Source organism: Diplotaxodon limnothrissa, linkage group LG3 (genome assembly GCF_057381915.1).
Source record: "Diplotaxodon limnothrissa isolate DT_005_m linkage group LG3, D_limnothrissa_male_GT1.1, whole genome shotgun sequence".
Taxonomy (NCBI): domain Eukaryota; kingdom Metazoa; phylum Chordata; class Actinopteri; order Cichliformes; family Cichlidae; genus Diplotaxodon; species Diplotaxodon limnothrissa.
The window spans coordinates 20,698,063-20,712,889 of record NC_140598.1 but is presented as its reverse complement, the minus strand read 5'-3'; the positions used below and the strand labels follow the sequence as shown (position 1 = coordinate 20,712,889).

Sequence of the window (14,827 nt, the reverse complement as noted above, 5' to 3'; positions counted from 1 at the left end):
AACAGGAAGTCTTCCTCATGCTCTGCCTCCACGACCCGACTCTGGATACGAGGAAGAGAAGGAAGGAGGAAGCTGCTGTGTGGAGATGTTCCGATGGTGAGGTGTCACAGAGTGACACGGGATCCACAGCAGCTCTGACTGCAGTTTCCTGTTTACACATAAAGGCCTCCCACCTGTGGCTGCACATGCTGCAAATTTTTGTTGCTGTGACCAGGAGATATTTTATTTTGTATTCTTATGATCACAGTTATAATTAGAAGTATCAATCATTAATCATTTACCATTGTGGAATCTGATGACAGTATAATCTTTGTTTTATATCTATGGTAATCTGAGTAAAGATTAAAGTATGCAGGTTATCATCATTGTAATCAAGTCTCAAATGGTATCCACAGCATTGTATTCACCGTCCATAACTGGAGGGTCCAGCAGGACCTTGTTCTAATTCATTTGCAGGCCTACATCAGAACATGCACATAGAGAGTTATGTAAACACGCACGTTTACCCTTATTTACACAGGGAGGTCATGTCAGGACATTCTCTAGTTGGACACACAGGCTCACAGAACTGCACAACATGCCATGTCACACACTTGTTTTTCTCTAAAGTATCATCTGATGTTTGTATAAGGAGAACTTTGGACTATGGGGAGACTTATCATTTCCAGTAAGGTCTAACTGTGTGATGTCATCATGGGTTTATATAAGGATGGGGAACGGTCCACTCTTTGGAGATCTGTGGCTGTACGCTTGTCTTCCCATGCTTCTGTCTTAGAAGCATGTAATAAAATCACTATGTTTGTCACCTACACGGACTCGGCTGTTTTTCCTTCTTACCCAAACTGAACCAGACGTAACAACTTGGTGCCGAAACTCCGGTTGGGGGGGAAGGGAGCTTGCAGCTATCGTGTGGGTGACAAACAGGGGCGGAGGCCAGCAGCCTGTCTGAGTGACGCCAGGCGACATAAGAAAAGGTGAGTGCCACCTGTTGATTTTTATCCAAAGGCGCTATATTGGAAGTTAAAACTAAATTTAATTAAATAATATTCACTCAGTATGGGCTTCTGGCGTTGGTCCATGGTGATCTTGGGGTAATTAGTGTTAAAGGTAGGGAATAGTGAACTGAGTAAATGTATTGCTGTTTATTTTGAGAGTGAACTGTTGAGTTAAGAGGTTATGTGTTTAAGTTAATACTATGTTTGTCACCTACACGGACTCGGCTGTTTTTCCTTCTTACCCAAACTGAACCAGACGTAACATTGCCTAACAAAAAGCTTGAGAACCACTGTTGTATTGTACTTTGCACACCTCTGTTGCTTGTGAAACTTGCACACAAGAATTTCACTCACATGTGCTGTACCAATGTACCTGCACATGTGATGTGACAATAAAAGTGATTTGATTTGAAAAAAATGTGGTTGAATTACAACACTGCACGGTGCTTTAAAAACCTACAGCCACTTATGGCAAATCCTTGGTTGCAGTTGTTGCTGCTCAGTTAGCTCAACCAGTTATTATGTTTAGGGATTAATCACTTTTTCACACATGGCCATGAAGGTTTGTATTTTTCCTCTTAATAACAAACACCTTCATTTAGAAACAGAATTTTGTGTTTGCTTGTGTTATCTTTGTCTAATATTACAATTTATGTGATGATCTGAAACATTAAAGTGTGACAAGCACAAAAAAATAGAAAAACAATTTTTACTATTCTCTGTAGTACATGGAGTTCTGCCATGGACACATGACTTCTTGTAAATCAGCTGTGTTTACATATCTAACTGAGGCCCTCATGAAGACTCGCTGATTGGTCGATTCATCGTTATGTTGGATGCAAGGATTTCCTGTGACTAACCACAAAAGCTCAAAGCCAAACTGCAACTTCTCACATTGTTACTGACTGCAGTGTGCTGCTCTCTTCACTTAGTTATTTTAATTTATCTCATGAATTAAGCTAAAGTCACTTTCTTCCTCTGGTCACCATTTTTATTCTTTAAGATAAGACACAGAAAATATAGTTATTTTAAATAGATGTGGTAATATAATATTATTTAATAATTATACAGGTGAGGTTGCTGAATGACTTCCTGTCCCATCTGCTTGATGTGACCTTAGCTTTGGGTGTTACTTCATCATTACACAGTCTGCTGATTATTGAGCCAGTTTCAGTGCATCCGATCATATTATATTTAGATGAATAGAGAATAACTTACATCATTTATATGTATCATGTTTAACATAATTGTTTCAGATAATCTGATCTGCAGAATCCAGGTAACTCCTCATGTTTCCTGTGGCAGAGTTTTACACAAGATGCTCTTCTGAATGTTGCATCCAAATCATAATCCAGTTGTTCACTTTATCATATTGCTACAGGAACAAACGTGATCTTTTACACAGTTTATATCTGAATAATAAACTTTACTGAAACATCATGACAGTGGGTTTTTTTTTGTGTAATCATGAATTTTAGCGCTGCCTGCAGATCAGCTGCTGTGACAGCTAACCTTCAAACATCTTTATCTGAACTTTAAACTTTTTTGTTGATAATTATCTTTTGCATCTTAAGTTTAATTAAGAACAAGCATAAATGCCGTGTGATCACAAGTATGTGTATAAAACATCCTGGGTCTGCACAGAGGCGTCGTGGTGGGACATGTCTGTAACAGCTCACCAAGGAGGTGCCTCCTGATCAGAAATGACCTAAACAGACTGCTGAAACCATAAACATGTTTATGTAACTGCAGCTAAAATTAAATTTATGCTTTGAACAATATTAAAACTGCTGCCTCGTCATTAGTGCCCAGACCTACTGTAGTTTTACAATTATCACTGAGGGGAACTCTGCTGCTTAGTTAAGTTGTTGGGTAACAGTACATCTAACAATGCCCCCTGAGCTCAATCACATGGTTCAATTTGTGAGAATATATTTTATGTAAGTTATGCTGTTGTAATAATCATTTTCTATGATCATGTGACAGTCCTCATCTGTTATTACTCGTAACTTCATTATGTGGGTATATATTGTGGTTCTTCTCTGTCATTTGAGAACTACTCAGTCTATTGTTATTTCATTCTGTTATTTTCGGTCAGTATGTTAACAGAGTTTACACTGATTAAAAAACATCTCTTGGTTTGTGGTTAGGCTGTGAATGTGCACACATCTTACAAATAAAGATGAGAATTTAGCAATTTAAATGGAGGCTAAAAGAGGTGCAGTGCTGTTTCTGTAGAAGAAGATGAATAGGAGAGTCTCACTACAGGTACATCAGCAGGTTTAATGTTTGTGTGATGCTGACTGTAGAGTGCGACGAGTGTTCACTGCCCTCCAGTGGCCACAGTGAGGAACTACAGCACACAATTATCGGCAAATCTCCGTTAACGAGCTACCGCCGATCGCCCCGTGCATGGGGCTAGACGGCCAACACGTTAACGAGCTAACTGCGCTAACACACTAGCTCCCACCCATGTAATTGAGCATTGCATGGCACATCCAACATACTGTTTTACTTTAGTCCATGACTCGCTTACCTTCAGGGTCATATGTCACATGAAAACCAAAATAATTCCAAACGCCAGATCTGAATGAGGGTGGGGGAGGTCCACTTCTGTCTCGCTAGCTTGCCCTGCGCTCTTCCTTCTGACGATGCTGTCTGTGTGGAGCGCTCAGTGAATCTGCGTTCGACTACTCCGCCTAGGCTGCACTCTCGAGCCTAGGCGGAGTAGTCGAACGCAGATTCACTGAGCGCTCAACACAGACAGCATCGTCAGAAGGAAAGTTGATAAAATAAATTACAAATTTTGTATTGTTCGATACATATGCGTACCGAACCGAAAGCACTGTATCGAACGGTTCAATATCGATACGAATATCGTTGCACCCCTAATAAACATATATAAATAAAACCCCTTTTTTACGTTAGTAATTCCTTTTGTGCATAATTTTATATTATTGTTAATAATAAATTAATTAAAGCAACAAAACAACCTGAAGATCCGGTTCGGAGCCGAAAGATCCGGATCGTTTTGGTGAGCCGAACCGAAAGAGCCGGAGCTCTAAAAAGAGCCGGAAATCCCATCACTACCTTGTAGTACCATATCACCCTATTAGAACACTTCGCTCTCGCTCTGCAGGCCTACTTGTTGTTCCTAGAGTATTTAAAAGTAGAATGGGAGGCAGAGCCTTCAGTTTTCAGGCCCCTCTTCTGTGGAACCAGCTTCCAGTTTGGATTCAGGAGACAGACACTATCTCTACTTTCAAGATTAGGCTCTCTATTCGGCACAGTGCTTTTGGAATGGCCAGCTGGTAAACCAGCTGACAGTGCAAGCAGGACACGTGCCCTTGGTGCACAGTCACTCAGATGCCCAGCAAATAAAATCCGGTCATTATTCTCTCCAGAGTTTTATCACATATTAATCATCCTATATGCTTGGAAAATAATTTCCTGGTGGCATTTTGGCACCAACAACCGGGGTGTTGTTCTTCTGTGTGAGTATCATGACTCACTCGATACAGCCTATCTCTGATAATTATGAAATGCAGCTAGGTCAGTGCTTTGTCAGGGTGCCCCATGTGACCTTAAATTTTTATCACCTGCTCACAAAGTGAGTGTTTCATCAGTTTCATGAGACTGCTTTAGTGGGAAATCACCTGTGGAGGCGGGGCCACACAGTAAACCCCTTTTGTGTCCTCCTCTCCTGAGTCAGCATTGGATGAGCTCGGGTCACAGATGAGTGCAGCACAGGCGCTATGTGTCACTAACAGTTTATTAAACCCCGCCCAATCTGCCCCCAAAATTAGGGGATGCATCATGTGCAAACTAATTGGCGAGTATACCCATGGCACCTTACTGGCACGTGGTACGTCCATCCTGGACCGGGGGCTGGTGTCAAGAGGGTCAACAAGACAGGACAACTGCTCCACCTCTGTCAACAGGCACTCCTGATGCTGGTGTCCTGGCCCAGCCCAAATCCAGCACTCCTGTTGCAGCATTTGTGCAGTTCCCTGTGAGATAGGAGCAACTCCCTTAGTTACTAAAGACAGGAGAGAGTTGAAGGCCAGTAGTTGCAGCGGTTGCTTTGCAACTGGCGAAACTATAGTGCAGCGGATCAGACCCAGTAGCTCCCCCTTTGTGTGGCCAGGCTGTAGCCACCTGGCCTCTATACATAGCACCTTTTCCTCCGGTGAAAGTCCTGACACCCCTCCCCCACCCATACACTTTCACTCAAGACCAGGTTAAGAGACAAATGGAGTCTTCCATAAACTGTTCATGCTGAGTCTGAATCTGCAGAGGGTCCCAGTGCTGTGGAAGACATCAGTCCTCGTCCCTGTACCAAAGACACCACGTCCCAGTGGTGCCCAGGATTACAGGCCTGTGGTACTGACCTCCCACATTGAAAGTGATGTGCCAAGGTTAGTGATGTTGCCACAACCATACATGCCAACCCTCCCGATTTTTTCCCGGAGAATCCCGAATTTCAGTGCCCCTCCCGCAAATCTCCCGGAGCCACCATTCTCTCGAATTTCTCCAGATTTTCCACCCGGACAACAAAATTGAAAAACCATATCACAGAATTCATCGCGCAGCCCAGCCAATTCCAGTCTCCAACAATGGCGGCAGCGACTTAGTTTTAATATTACTCTTATTTCTCTTTCTGGGTCACAAAAAAACTTTTAACATATTTTCAGGATGTCTGGAGTTTTGATCTCCTCCATACCTGCTGCATGCCCTGGAGGACGGGGCTGTGACCCCCCCACACCCTCTAGCACAGTGGTTCTTAACCTTGTTGGAGGTACCGAACCCCACCAGTTTCATATGCGCATTCACTGAACCCCTCTTTAGTGAAAAATAAAATGTGATTTTTTTCAAATTCAAGACATAGATATGTTTTTTACTGGTGCACAAAATGAGCCGTGCATGTCATGGCGGAGGCTCTGCCGAACCCCTGAGACTGACTCACCGAACCCCTAGGGTTCGATCGAACCCAGGTTAAGAACCACTGCTCTAGCAGATCATTAGATGAAGGAACCTTTTAATACAAGCGCGTCCATGCTCACAGGTGTACACACGGGTGCTCACACACACAAACTACACCCTTTTTGGCTCCTACCTCAAAGCACACTGTGCGCTGTCGATATTACGTGCTGCACAATAATGTTTGATATTTAGTATTTACTGTTATATTCCCATATATCATCGTAATGTTGTTTATTGTATTGCTCTCTTTTTCTTCTGCTTATTTTCTTTTCTTTCTCAAGAGGTGATCCAGGTGATTGATAGATGTATTTTTTTGTCTGCTTATTTAGTTGGTTTTTGTTTTTTTGCCCTTTATCCCCGTCCCTCTTCTCCGCTGTTTTTCCCCCCTCTTCCTTTCTCCCTTTTCTTTTCCTCATTCAAGTCTGTCCCGTATCTAGCAAGTGAAAATAAAAAAATAAATAAAATAAACAATAAAAGGTGGATCAAATAGACCATTACGGCAAGGCTGGGATGGTCAATTTGGTAAAGTAAATCCGTTGGGCATCTTTCCTCGCCTTTAGACAATAACTCCGATGGCAAAAGAGCCAAACGGGACAGGCAAAAAAAACCAAAACAAAACAAAAAATATTTTCAGGTGAGAATCGATTCTAGAACATAAATGATTGGTATCGGAGGAATCGATATTTCAGGACTGCACATCACTAGTATAACTAGTATAGATTTGCACTTCCCAGCCACTGTGAGTTAAGGATGGTAGTAACGGATTAGCTTAAAAACACATTTAACTTACCGAAAAAGTGCAGCGTGGCCTCGGGTCCTTCTGTCGGCTAGTCCAGTTTACTGAAGAACACCTCAGGCTGTCAGGTTTGGGTTTTTTTTGCCTGTCCCGTTTGGCTCTTTTGCCATCAGAATTATTGTCTAAAGGCAAAGAAAGATGCCCAACGGATTTACTTTACCAAATGGACCATCCCAGCCTTGCCGTAATGGTCTATTTGATTCACCTTTTATTGTTTATTTTATTTTCACTTGCTGAATAGGGGGACAGACTTGTTCAGTCTGTCAGGTTAAAACAGTCGGGCGTGTTTTCGTAGCGTAAACGCTGGCCCTTCTCTCACAGCTAAATTTGCTATTCCCGGACAGAGATACGCAAGTTTCCTCGTAACTGCAGCTGTCAGTCAAAGCTGTTATGATGACGTTTCACCCCAATTTAACATCACCGCGGTAGGAATTAGAATCAAACTTATGGGAGAGGAGACCCCTTGGACATAAATCAGCGTGATGAGAACTATTGATAACAAAAGAAAGAATCTTTGGAAAAAAATTATCTGAGAATTAATTTATTTTAGTCTGACCCCAGTCCCATCCACTAACATGGAGGAGGCGGGGTTTATGACCTATACTGCAGCCAGACACCAGGGGGCGATAGAGACGTTTTGGCTTCATTTTTGGGGAGCTGTCGGTCGTCCATGTTTTCTACAGTCATTGGTCTAAACTCATTTACTAATAAACTAGGGCACCACTTTTTTCTTCTCCACCCTGTGCTACCTTCACAGACCCATATCTCCGTAGGAAATTACATTTCTCACAGCAATTCACAATAAAAGAAAGATAATTTTTTTTAAACAATGCAAACATGTTTTCAATCACTGAACTTTGATATTTTTAAACTCTTCTTATCTATCTCAAAACAAATGAATTTATCTAAGGACAGTTTCTGAGCTTAATACTTAAAAAGTCTGACAGTTTTACTCTCCCCCAAAAAATAAAAACAAAAACATGTGATCTATGATTTTAAGCGATAACAGTGAATAGAAGTAGATACTCTATATACATATTCTTTAGTTGAAGACAAAAGTGACATTTTCTCAGGTTTTCTTCTTCTGTTTAAGGATCAGCATGGAGGATCTAAATGATTTGAATCCAGAAGAAATTCCTGGAGTTAGAGAAGACCTGGAAAACGACACTGCTGCAGCAGCCGCAAGGATTCAAGAATACTTAGAAACACTAAATAATATTCCACTAAATATCGCCATCACAGGAGAAACTGGAGCTGGTAAATCCACCTTTGTTAATGCCCTCAGAGGGCTGTCCAATGATGATGAGAAAGCTGCGCCTACTGGTATTACAGAAGCAACCTTAGAGTGTACGCCATATCCCCATCCAAACTATCTCAATGTTACTTTATGGGATATTCCTGGAATCGGCACCACCAAGTTTCCAGCTGATAAGTACCTGAAGCTTGTTGGATTTGAGAAGTTTGACTTCTTCATCATCATCTCAGGCATTCGCTTTACAGAAAATGACGTGAAACTTGTAAAAGAGATTGAGAGGATGGAGAAAAATTTCTACTTTGTTCTCTCAAAAATTGACAACGATATACGAGCTGAGAGAAGAGAGACAGACTTCAGTGAAGAGGAGACTCTTAAAGTAATCAGAGAAGACTGCGTTCACAGTGAGTGTCTCATCACTTAAATCTCAGTGATATCTGAGATTCACTTTTAAAAAACATTCAGATCGAAGTTTTAAATGATTTGTTGTTGTTTTTATAGGACTTCACATTATATGCATTTTTTTTACATTATCTTTATGTGTGTTTCTTCTGTGACACAGGAGTTGCACAGTTAGGCATCGAGTCTCCAAAGGTCTTCCTGGTGTCTAGCTTTGAGCTCCACCTGTATGACTTCCCTCTCTTGCAGCAGACCTTAGAGAGAGACCTTCCTAAGAACAAGAGGGACACTCTGCTGTTTGTCATGCCCAACATCAACCCAGAGATCATCATCAAGAAGAAGGAAGCTTTTCAGAACAAAGTATATTACTACGCTACTCTGTCTGCAATTGGATCAGCTGTTCCACTTCCTGGGCTTTCCATGCTTGTTGATCTTGCTGTGCTGGTTAGTGCTGTCACAGAATATGTTTTCGCGTTTGGTCTCAATGTGTCATCTCTGAAGAGACTTTCTGCCAGAACAGGTGTGCCATACGCTGATCTGTGTGCTGTCATCAATTCACCACTGGCTGCAGCAGAAATAACTAAAGAGCGCGTCCAGCAGGCACTGACCGAACTTAAACACAGAGCTACAAGAACTGCAGCATCCAGATATATTCCAATTTTTGGAATCCCATTAGCACTGATTTTCTCTTTCAACGAAAACTGCAAAACTCTGGAATTGATCCTTGATGAGCTTGCTGATGATGCTCAGAGGGTGTTCGAAAGAGCTTTAGTCTGAATACATCAGCGTGAATTTGAAAGTAAAAGATGAGTAATGAATCATCAATAATAAATATACTGAAACCTGTAGTCCGTACATAGCTTGTACACTCGCTACAGCTATACCCTGTACATACTTATAGTATACTCATAACATATACATACCTATAATAGAGCTATATTCTGTATTATATCTATATTATCGCTAAAGAACTTTCTGAATGGATGCAAACTGCATTTCGTTGCCTTGTACTTGTGACATGTGCAATGACAGTAAAGTTGAATTCTATTCCATTCTATTCTAAACCAAATCACGTTGCACTTGTACGTTTGAGCCATAATCATGCTATAGTTAATAAGTGTATCAAAGGCCTCAGCAAGTCTCATTTCTTCTCATTAAATCAATACAGGAACAAATGTGATTTTATCAATCAGATAAAAACTGTTAGGAAGAGCTGCTAACTTTTTTTTCTAATCTTTTGGTGATTTGATTTGGTGATGTCATTACTTTTTACAGATCAGGTCATGTGTTAGTTACTCCTGAAACATCATCATCTGAACTTCTTTTATTTGATTTACTTTGTGATGAAACTCTTTTTTGTTATCATATCTTAGCTTACAGCATAATAAATACTTTTACTGCAGCGTGTTTGATGATGAACAGAGATGTGTGGAACAGGAACTAAGCTGTGGTGTTTTTGTCCTGTTGTTTTTTTTTCTTTGGGTTTTTTTTATGTTTACTTATAAGATTTTAAATTCAAAATTACACCACACCAAATCACACCAGACGAAAGAAACAAATTTTAAAACAAAACAAAACATCCAAACACAGAGAAAGGAAATCAAAAAAACCCACACTAGTTGGTGAGTCCAAATCAAAAGTAAAGACAAACCCTAGAGTCTGAAGAAGATGATCTTATGTGTGAAGTTAGACAAGGCAACAAAGAGTTCACTGAGTCGAAAAGATGTGGGGAACAAGTCCAGGATGGAATCAGGGTCCGGCAGAAGTGCGGTTTCATATAAACGTAAAGTGCAGTCAAATAGGTTAAAGATTATGTTGAATCCCCGTTAATATGATTGAAGAAAGGGCCCCAGTTTTCGACAAATTTAATGTAAGTGTCATCCAGACAATAAAGCACCTCTTCAACATACAAACATGCAATCATCTCAACCAAACCCAAAAAAGGGACATTTCCAGGAACTAAGAATAAACCTTTTAGCTACAATCATGCCAAACATAAAGGTTTTCTAAAGAGGATGTCTAAGTGCCAGTGAGATTAGGGACCAGCTTAGCACGGCAACTATACCATCTGCCTTTAATCTTAAGCCATAAATCATTTATCGGTTATTTATTTATATAGCACATTTAATTATGACAGCAATGTTGACCAAAGTGCTGTACAATGTCTAGGGCGTGCATGTAACTATTTACACTGACCACAGCAGCCTCAAGTGGTTGATGTCTTGACCAAATCCCCGCAGGCTTGCTCGGTGGTCTCTTTGCCTTCATGACTTTGACTTCAGAATTATCCACAAACCTGGAGAACGTAATCAGGCGCCCAATACCCCTTCACGTAATCCCCTCCCAGATGTGGATGCCCCTATCGATCTTCTCCCTCCCTATGCTGTGATTGGAAGCATGGACCTTCGTGCTCTATCTTCTGTAATTGTTTTGGACCGCCCGCATGTTCGTCAATTGCAGCTTGAGGACCCAGCCACAGGCTCATTGCTCCATCAGCTGGAAAGTGACCAACAAACTGAGGAGGATAATCATCTGAAGAAGTACGATGTACACGATGGCCTCCACCCACTCAAGCAGATTAAACTGTTTGCTCTGTATAGGAATTTCTTTCACTTATGTATTAATCACATTATTGTATGATGCCTTGGTGCCACTGGATTTTAACATGTCTGACACTCATACGTTAATAGGGGGTCTAGTAAGGAAGTTGGGGGAAGCAGACAACTCCACAGGAAGAGTCTTTTGTCTCTTCGAGGACTCTGGTAGGTAGCAAGGGAGTGTGAACCTTAAGGTGTGAAACAGCTGTGTACTGCCTTTTGTTCCTGGAGAAGGTATTTAACTGAGAGCCATGCTAGGCTCGAGAGACTCTGCTGACCGTCTGTCCCGCGGACATGCAGGGACTTCATCAAGCTTGGTTGTCTGTTGTCTTTGTGTGTTTGGATTAAAGAATGTTAGCTACCGCTCATCGCTCGTGTGCAGGCTTTATTTAAGTGGAAAACGTCCACAACAGCTCCTACTGCACTCCTTGGTTATCTGCTCAAGTATTACCACGATCATCCTACAGCCGGACATCTGGGCATTGCAATAATGCTGGCATGCTTGCTTCTCACATTCTTCTGGCAAAAACATGAACTATGATGTGAAAAAGTATGTGGTCTCATGCTTTTTGTGTCAAGCCACAAAGCCAACTCAAAGAAAAACAGCAGACCTTATAGTCCCTATCCAACCACAAAGACCATGGGAGTACACGTGTGTAGACTATGTTGGCCCCACACAAAGAGGGAATGCTTATATCCTTGTTTTTGTGAACTATTTCTCCAAATGGATCAAAGTGAGTGCTGTAAGAGAAGCCACTGCTCAGGTTGCTGCTAACAAGTTCATTACTGACATTTTTGCTCGATCTTACCTTATTTCTGATAGGGGAACACCTTTCATCAACTATTTGAGCATGTTGTGCTAACATTTGGAACTGAACACAGACTAACAACTGCGTACCATCCTCAAACTTATGCAACTGATCGTGTAACTCACACTTTGAAGACAGCCATTCGAGCATATGTTGGGGATAAGCACGCTTCATGGGACAAATATCTTCCCCAGATCTGTTTTGCACTGTGTACTGTGCCTCACAAGAGCACAGGCCTGAGACCATCTATGATGCTCTATGGGCGAGAGTTGGACACGCCCTAGGACCTCATTACTCAGCCCTCCTGGGAAGGACTGAATGACCCTGAAACGTCTTACTCAGATAACCTGAGAGCTTCACTTCAGGATGGTCATGATCAGGGTTAGGGTTAACTAGTACAAGCATGGTGCTTGTAGAGAGTCATAAACGACAAAAGCATTTCTATGATCTGAGATGTTGCCTGGTCTCTTATGAAGTTGGAGACCTAGTCAGAGTAAAGTTGCACCCCAAATCAGATGCATCATCCAACTTTTCTGCGAAGTTGCCCCCCCCTTTACACTGGTCCCTACTCTATCTCCAAGAGGATGTGTGGTGCAAATTACTGTCTCACCACAGTGGACACTGGAGAGAATGTTGCAAACCTGCAACTATTCTACACCTGGGCCATAGCTTTATCTGGCAAATATACAAATCTAAAGGCTTCGTAAGCTTTGGATCTCAGTCTTCCAGATAGCAGCTTGTCTCCTGCTCTTTCAGACCCAGACCGTAGTGACCCTTAAGGAAAAGATATATATAAATCTTATAAAGTTTGTATCTGTCTTGTGTGAAACTTGTATGAAAAGCATATAAGAGTTTTTCAAGATCCCTTGAAAAATTATATAATGAAACTTGTATGTTTTGGACACTTACTAAAACAATGTATGAAAGTAATGAGAAAGTGGCCACTTTCATGAGTAATCACATATAACTTTTTACTATTTCTTTTCCATATGGGGACTGTGATGCTGTTGATAAAAACACTATTGTCTCTCCTGCTGATACTGTCCCACTTTTCTTGGACTGGAACTCTTCGCAAGAGTCTGCTGACATTGCTCTGCAGACAGCGGTTAACAGCTTACCTCCTGATGACAGTGGGAGTGCTTTTGGAGGTTCTTATAACCTCAGACCGAGACGTGTGCCTAGAGTCACCACTGACAGGTCAGGCAATAGCTGGACCAACCCTTTTCAGAGTGACAGATTTGACCTGAAGTGACCTTATTTGCATTTTTATGTATTTTGTGTAGTTTACTGTTGTAACATGTCTATTGTTTAAGTTTTCGACAGTTCATGTTGGTAATGCTTTCATATTATGGTAATGTGTTCATGCTGACTGTTACAGTTTTGGGGGGACAAAAGGGAAAAAAAAGAAAAAAGGGAATTTTATTCTCTAATTGTCTTGGCTGTCCTAAGTTTATTTTCTTGCTTGCATGTGAGTGTATGGACAGACCTTATATCTTTTACCTCTCTAACAATTTGCAAGGTTACAGGTTGTAGGAACACTGTGCTTCCTGTATGATAAGCAGCAGCCATTCAAGCGGGCCTTGTAAGATTGATGAAGAGAGTATGCATTAAAGGACAACATCTGTGGAATTCCCAGTACCAAGTTTCATTTTTGATTCTACCCTCAAGCTGGACTAACAAATACATTCAGTTGTTCGTAGCAGTTTTTTCCAACTGAGGAGCATTGCTAAACTGAAAAATATCTTGTCATCTAAAGATCTGGAAACCGCTATCCATGCCTTCATATCATCACGTCTTGACTACTGTAACTCTCTATTTAGGCGTCTGTCACAAAAGCCTGTCCCCCGTGCAACTTGTTCACAATGCAGCCACAATATTATATTTATTGGCTTTTGGTCCCACTAGTAGTCAAGCACATTATGGGGCGCTGCTATAAATATTAGATGCCATCTGAGCATCCCTGAATTGCTCACCTGTTGTCATTTTGTTGTCATCCGGCTTTTCGGTCACTCAACTTCCCCCGATGTTACAGGTAGGAGTTGCATACATTTTGCTCCTGCCTTAGCCTGAATTGGTAGTACTCATGTTGTGTTGTTCATGTTACAGAGATCATCCATGGATTACCTTCCTGAAGCCTAAATCGCGTCTGGTATGTGTTTATTTGGTGCCATGCGTACATTATTTCACTCTGTGGTAAATCTAGAGTAAATACTAGATGTAAATACTTCAAAATATACGCCGTTCAATAGTTGACCTTAATCTTACAGAGAATGTGATGATTTTATGGATAATTAAAGTCAGTCCTATATCCACAAACACAAGAGGCTGAAAGTCAGTGATGCTGCTCGGTTTGCAGTCCTGAATATCACGGCACAAGCAGGATTCACTGCACTGTTAATGTGAGCCATGTTATATTGCTGCCTCTGTTCGGTGGTGTCGAGCCAAACGGACTTTAACGTGTGTTTGAACGAGCTGACGGTTCACTCGTTAAGCTGAAAGAAAGACGCTTTAATCACAGCAGTCACACATGTGTCCACTGCACCATCTGGAACTCTTCTTGTTTACACTCGTAATAACACAAACACTAAATCCTCCTTCTCTTGTGCTGTTTTGTAGCAGTGTATACTAGTGATGGGATTTCCGGCTCTTTTTAGAGATCCGGCTCTTTCGGCTCTGAACCGGCTCTTCAGGTTGTTTTGTTGCTTTAATTAATTTATTATTAACAATAATATAAAATTATGCACAAAAGGAATTACTAATGTAAAAAAAGTGGTTTTATTTATATATGTTTATATATAAATATATGCGGTGGCCCCTAGAGACAAAACACGTACAAACTCCAAAACACATCTCTAGCATGAACTGAACTTCCAAAGCAGAGCTACTAGATCACCTAAATTACACAATTGAAAGCATGAAAGCATATGTGTATTGTTTGTGTATTTATACACAGGCACTCATATATATTCAAATAATTTAAAAACAATGTTCATTTA

At 41.1% G+C, this 14,827-nt stretch overlaps 1 protein-coding gene across 1 annotated transcript; it reads left to right on the top strand.

Annotated features, from left to right (window-relative positions):
* Positions 1 to 7,767: 7,767 nt before the first annotated feature.
* Positions 7,768 to 9,335, top strand: LOC146634874 (interferon-inducible GTPase 5-like). The gene is made up of 2 exons (XM_085342929.1): positions 7,768 to 8,430; positions 8,589 to 9,335. The coding sequence occupies exons 1-2, from the start codon at positions 7,875 to 7,877 to the stop codon at positions 9,200 to 9,202; spliced, it is 1,170 nt and encodes a 389-aa protein (XP_085199055.1). The 5' UTR covers positions 7,768 to 7,874; the 3' UTR covers positions 9,203 to 9,335.
* Positions 9,336 to 14,827: the final 5,492 nt, after the last annotated feature.

What these genes read in the sequence shown, in the direction of transcription:
- LOC146634874 (XM_085342929.1), top strand. Translation starts at nt 7,875, where the DNA reads ATGGAGGATCTAAATGATTTGAATCCAGAAGAAATTCCTGGAGTTAGA. An exon ending in CAGAGAAGACTGCGTTCACA is followed by an intron (nt 8,431 to 8,588) that starts GTGAGTGTCTCA and finishes TCTGTGACACAG; the next exon opens with GAGTTGCACAGTTAGGCATC.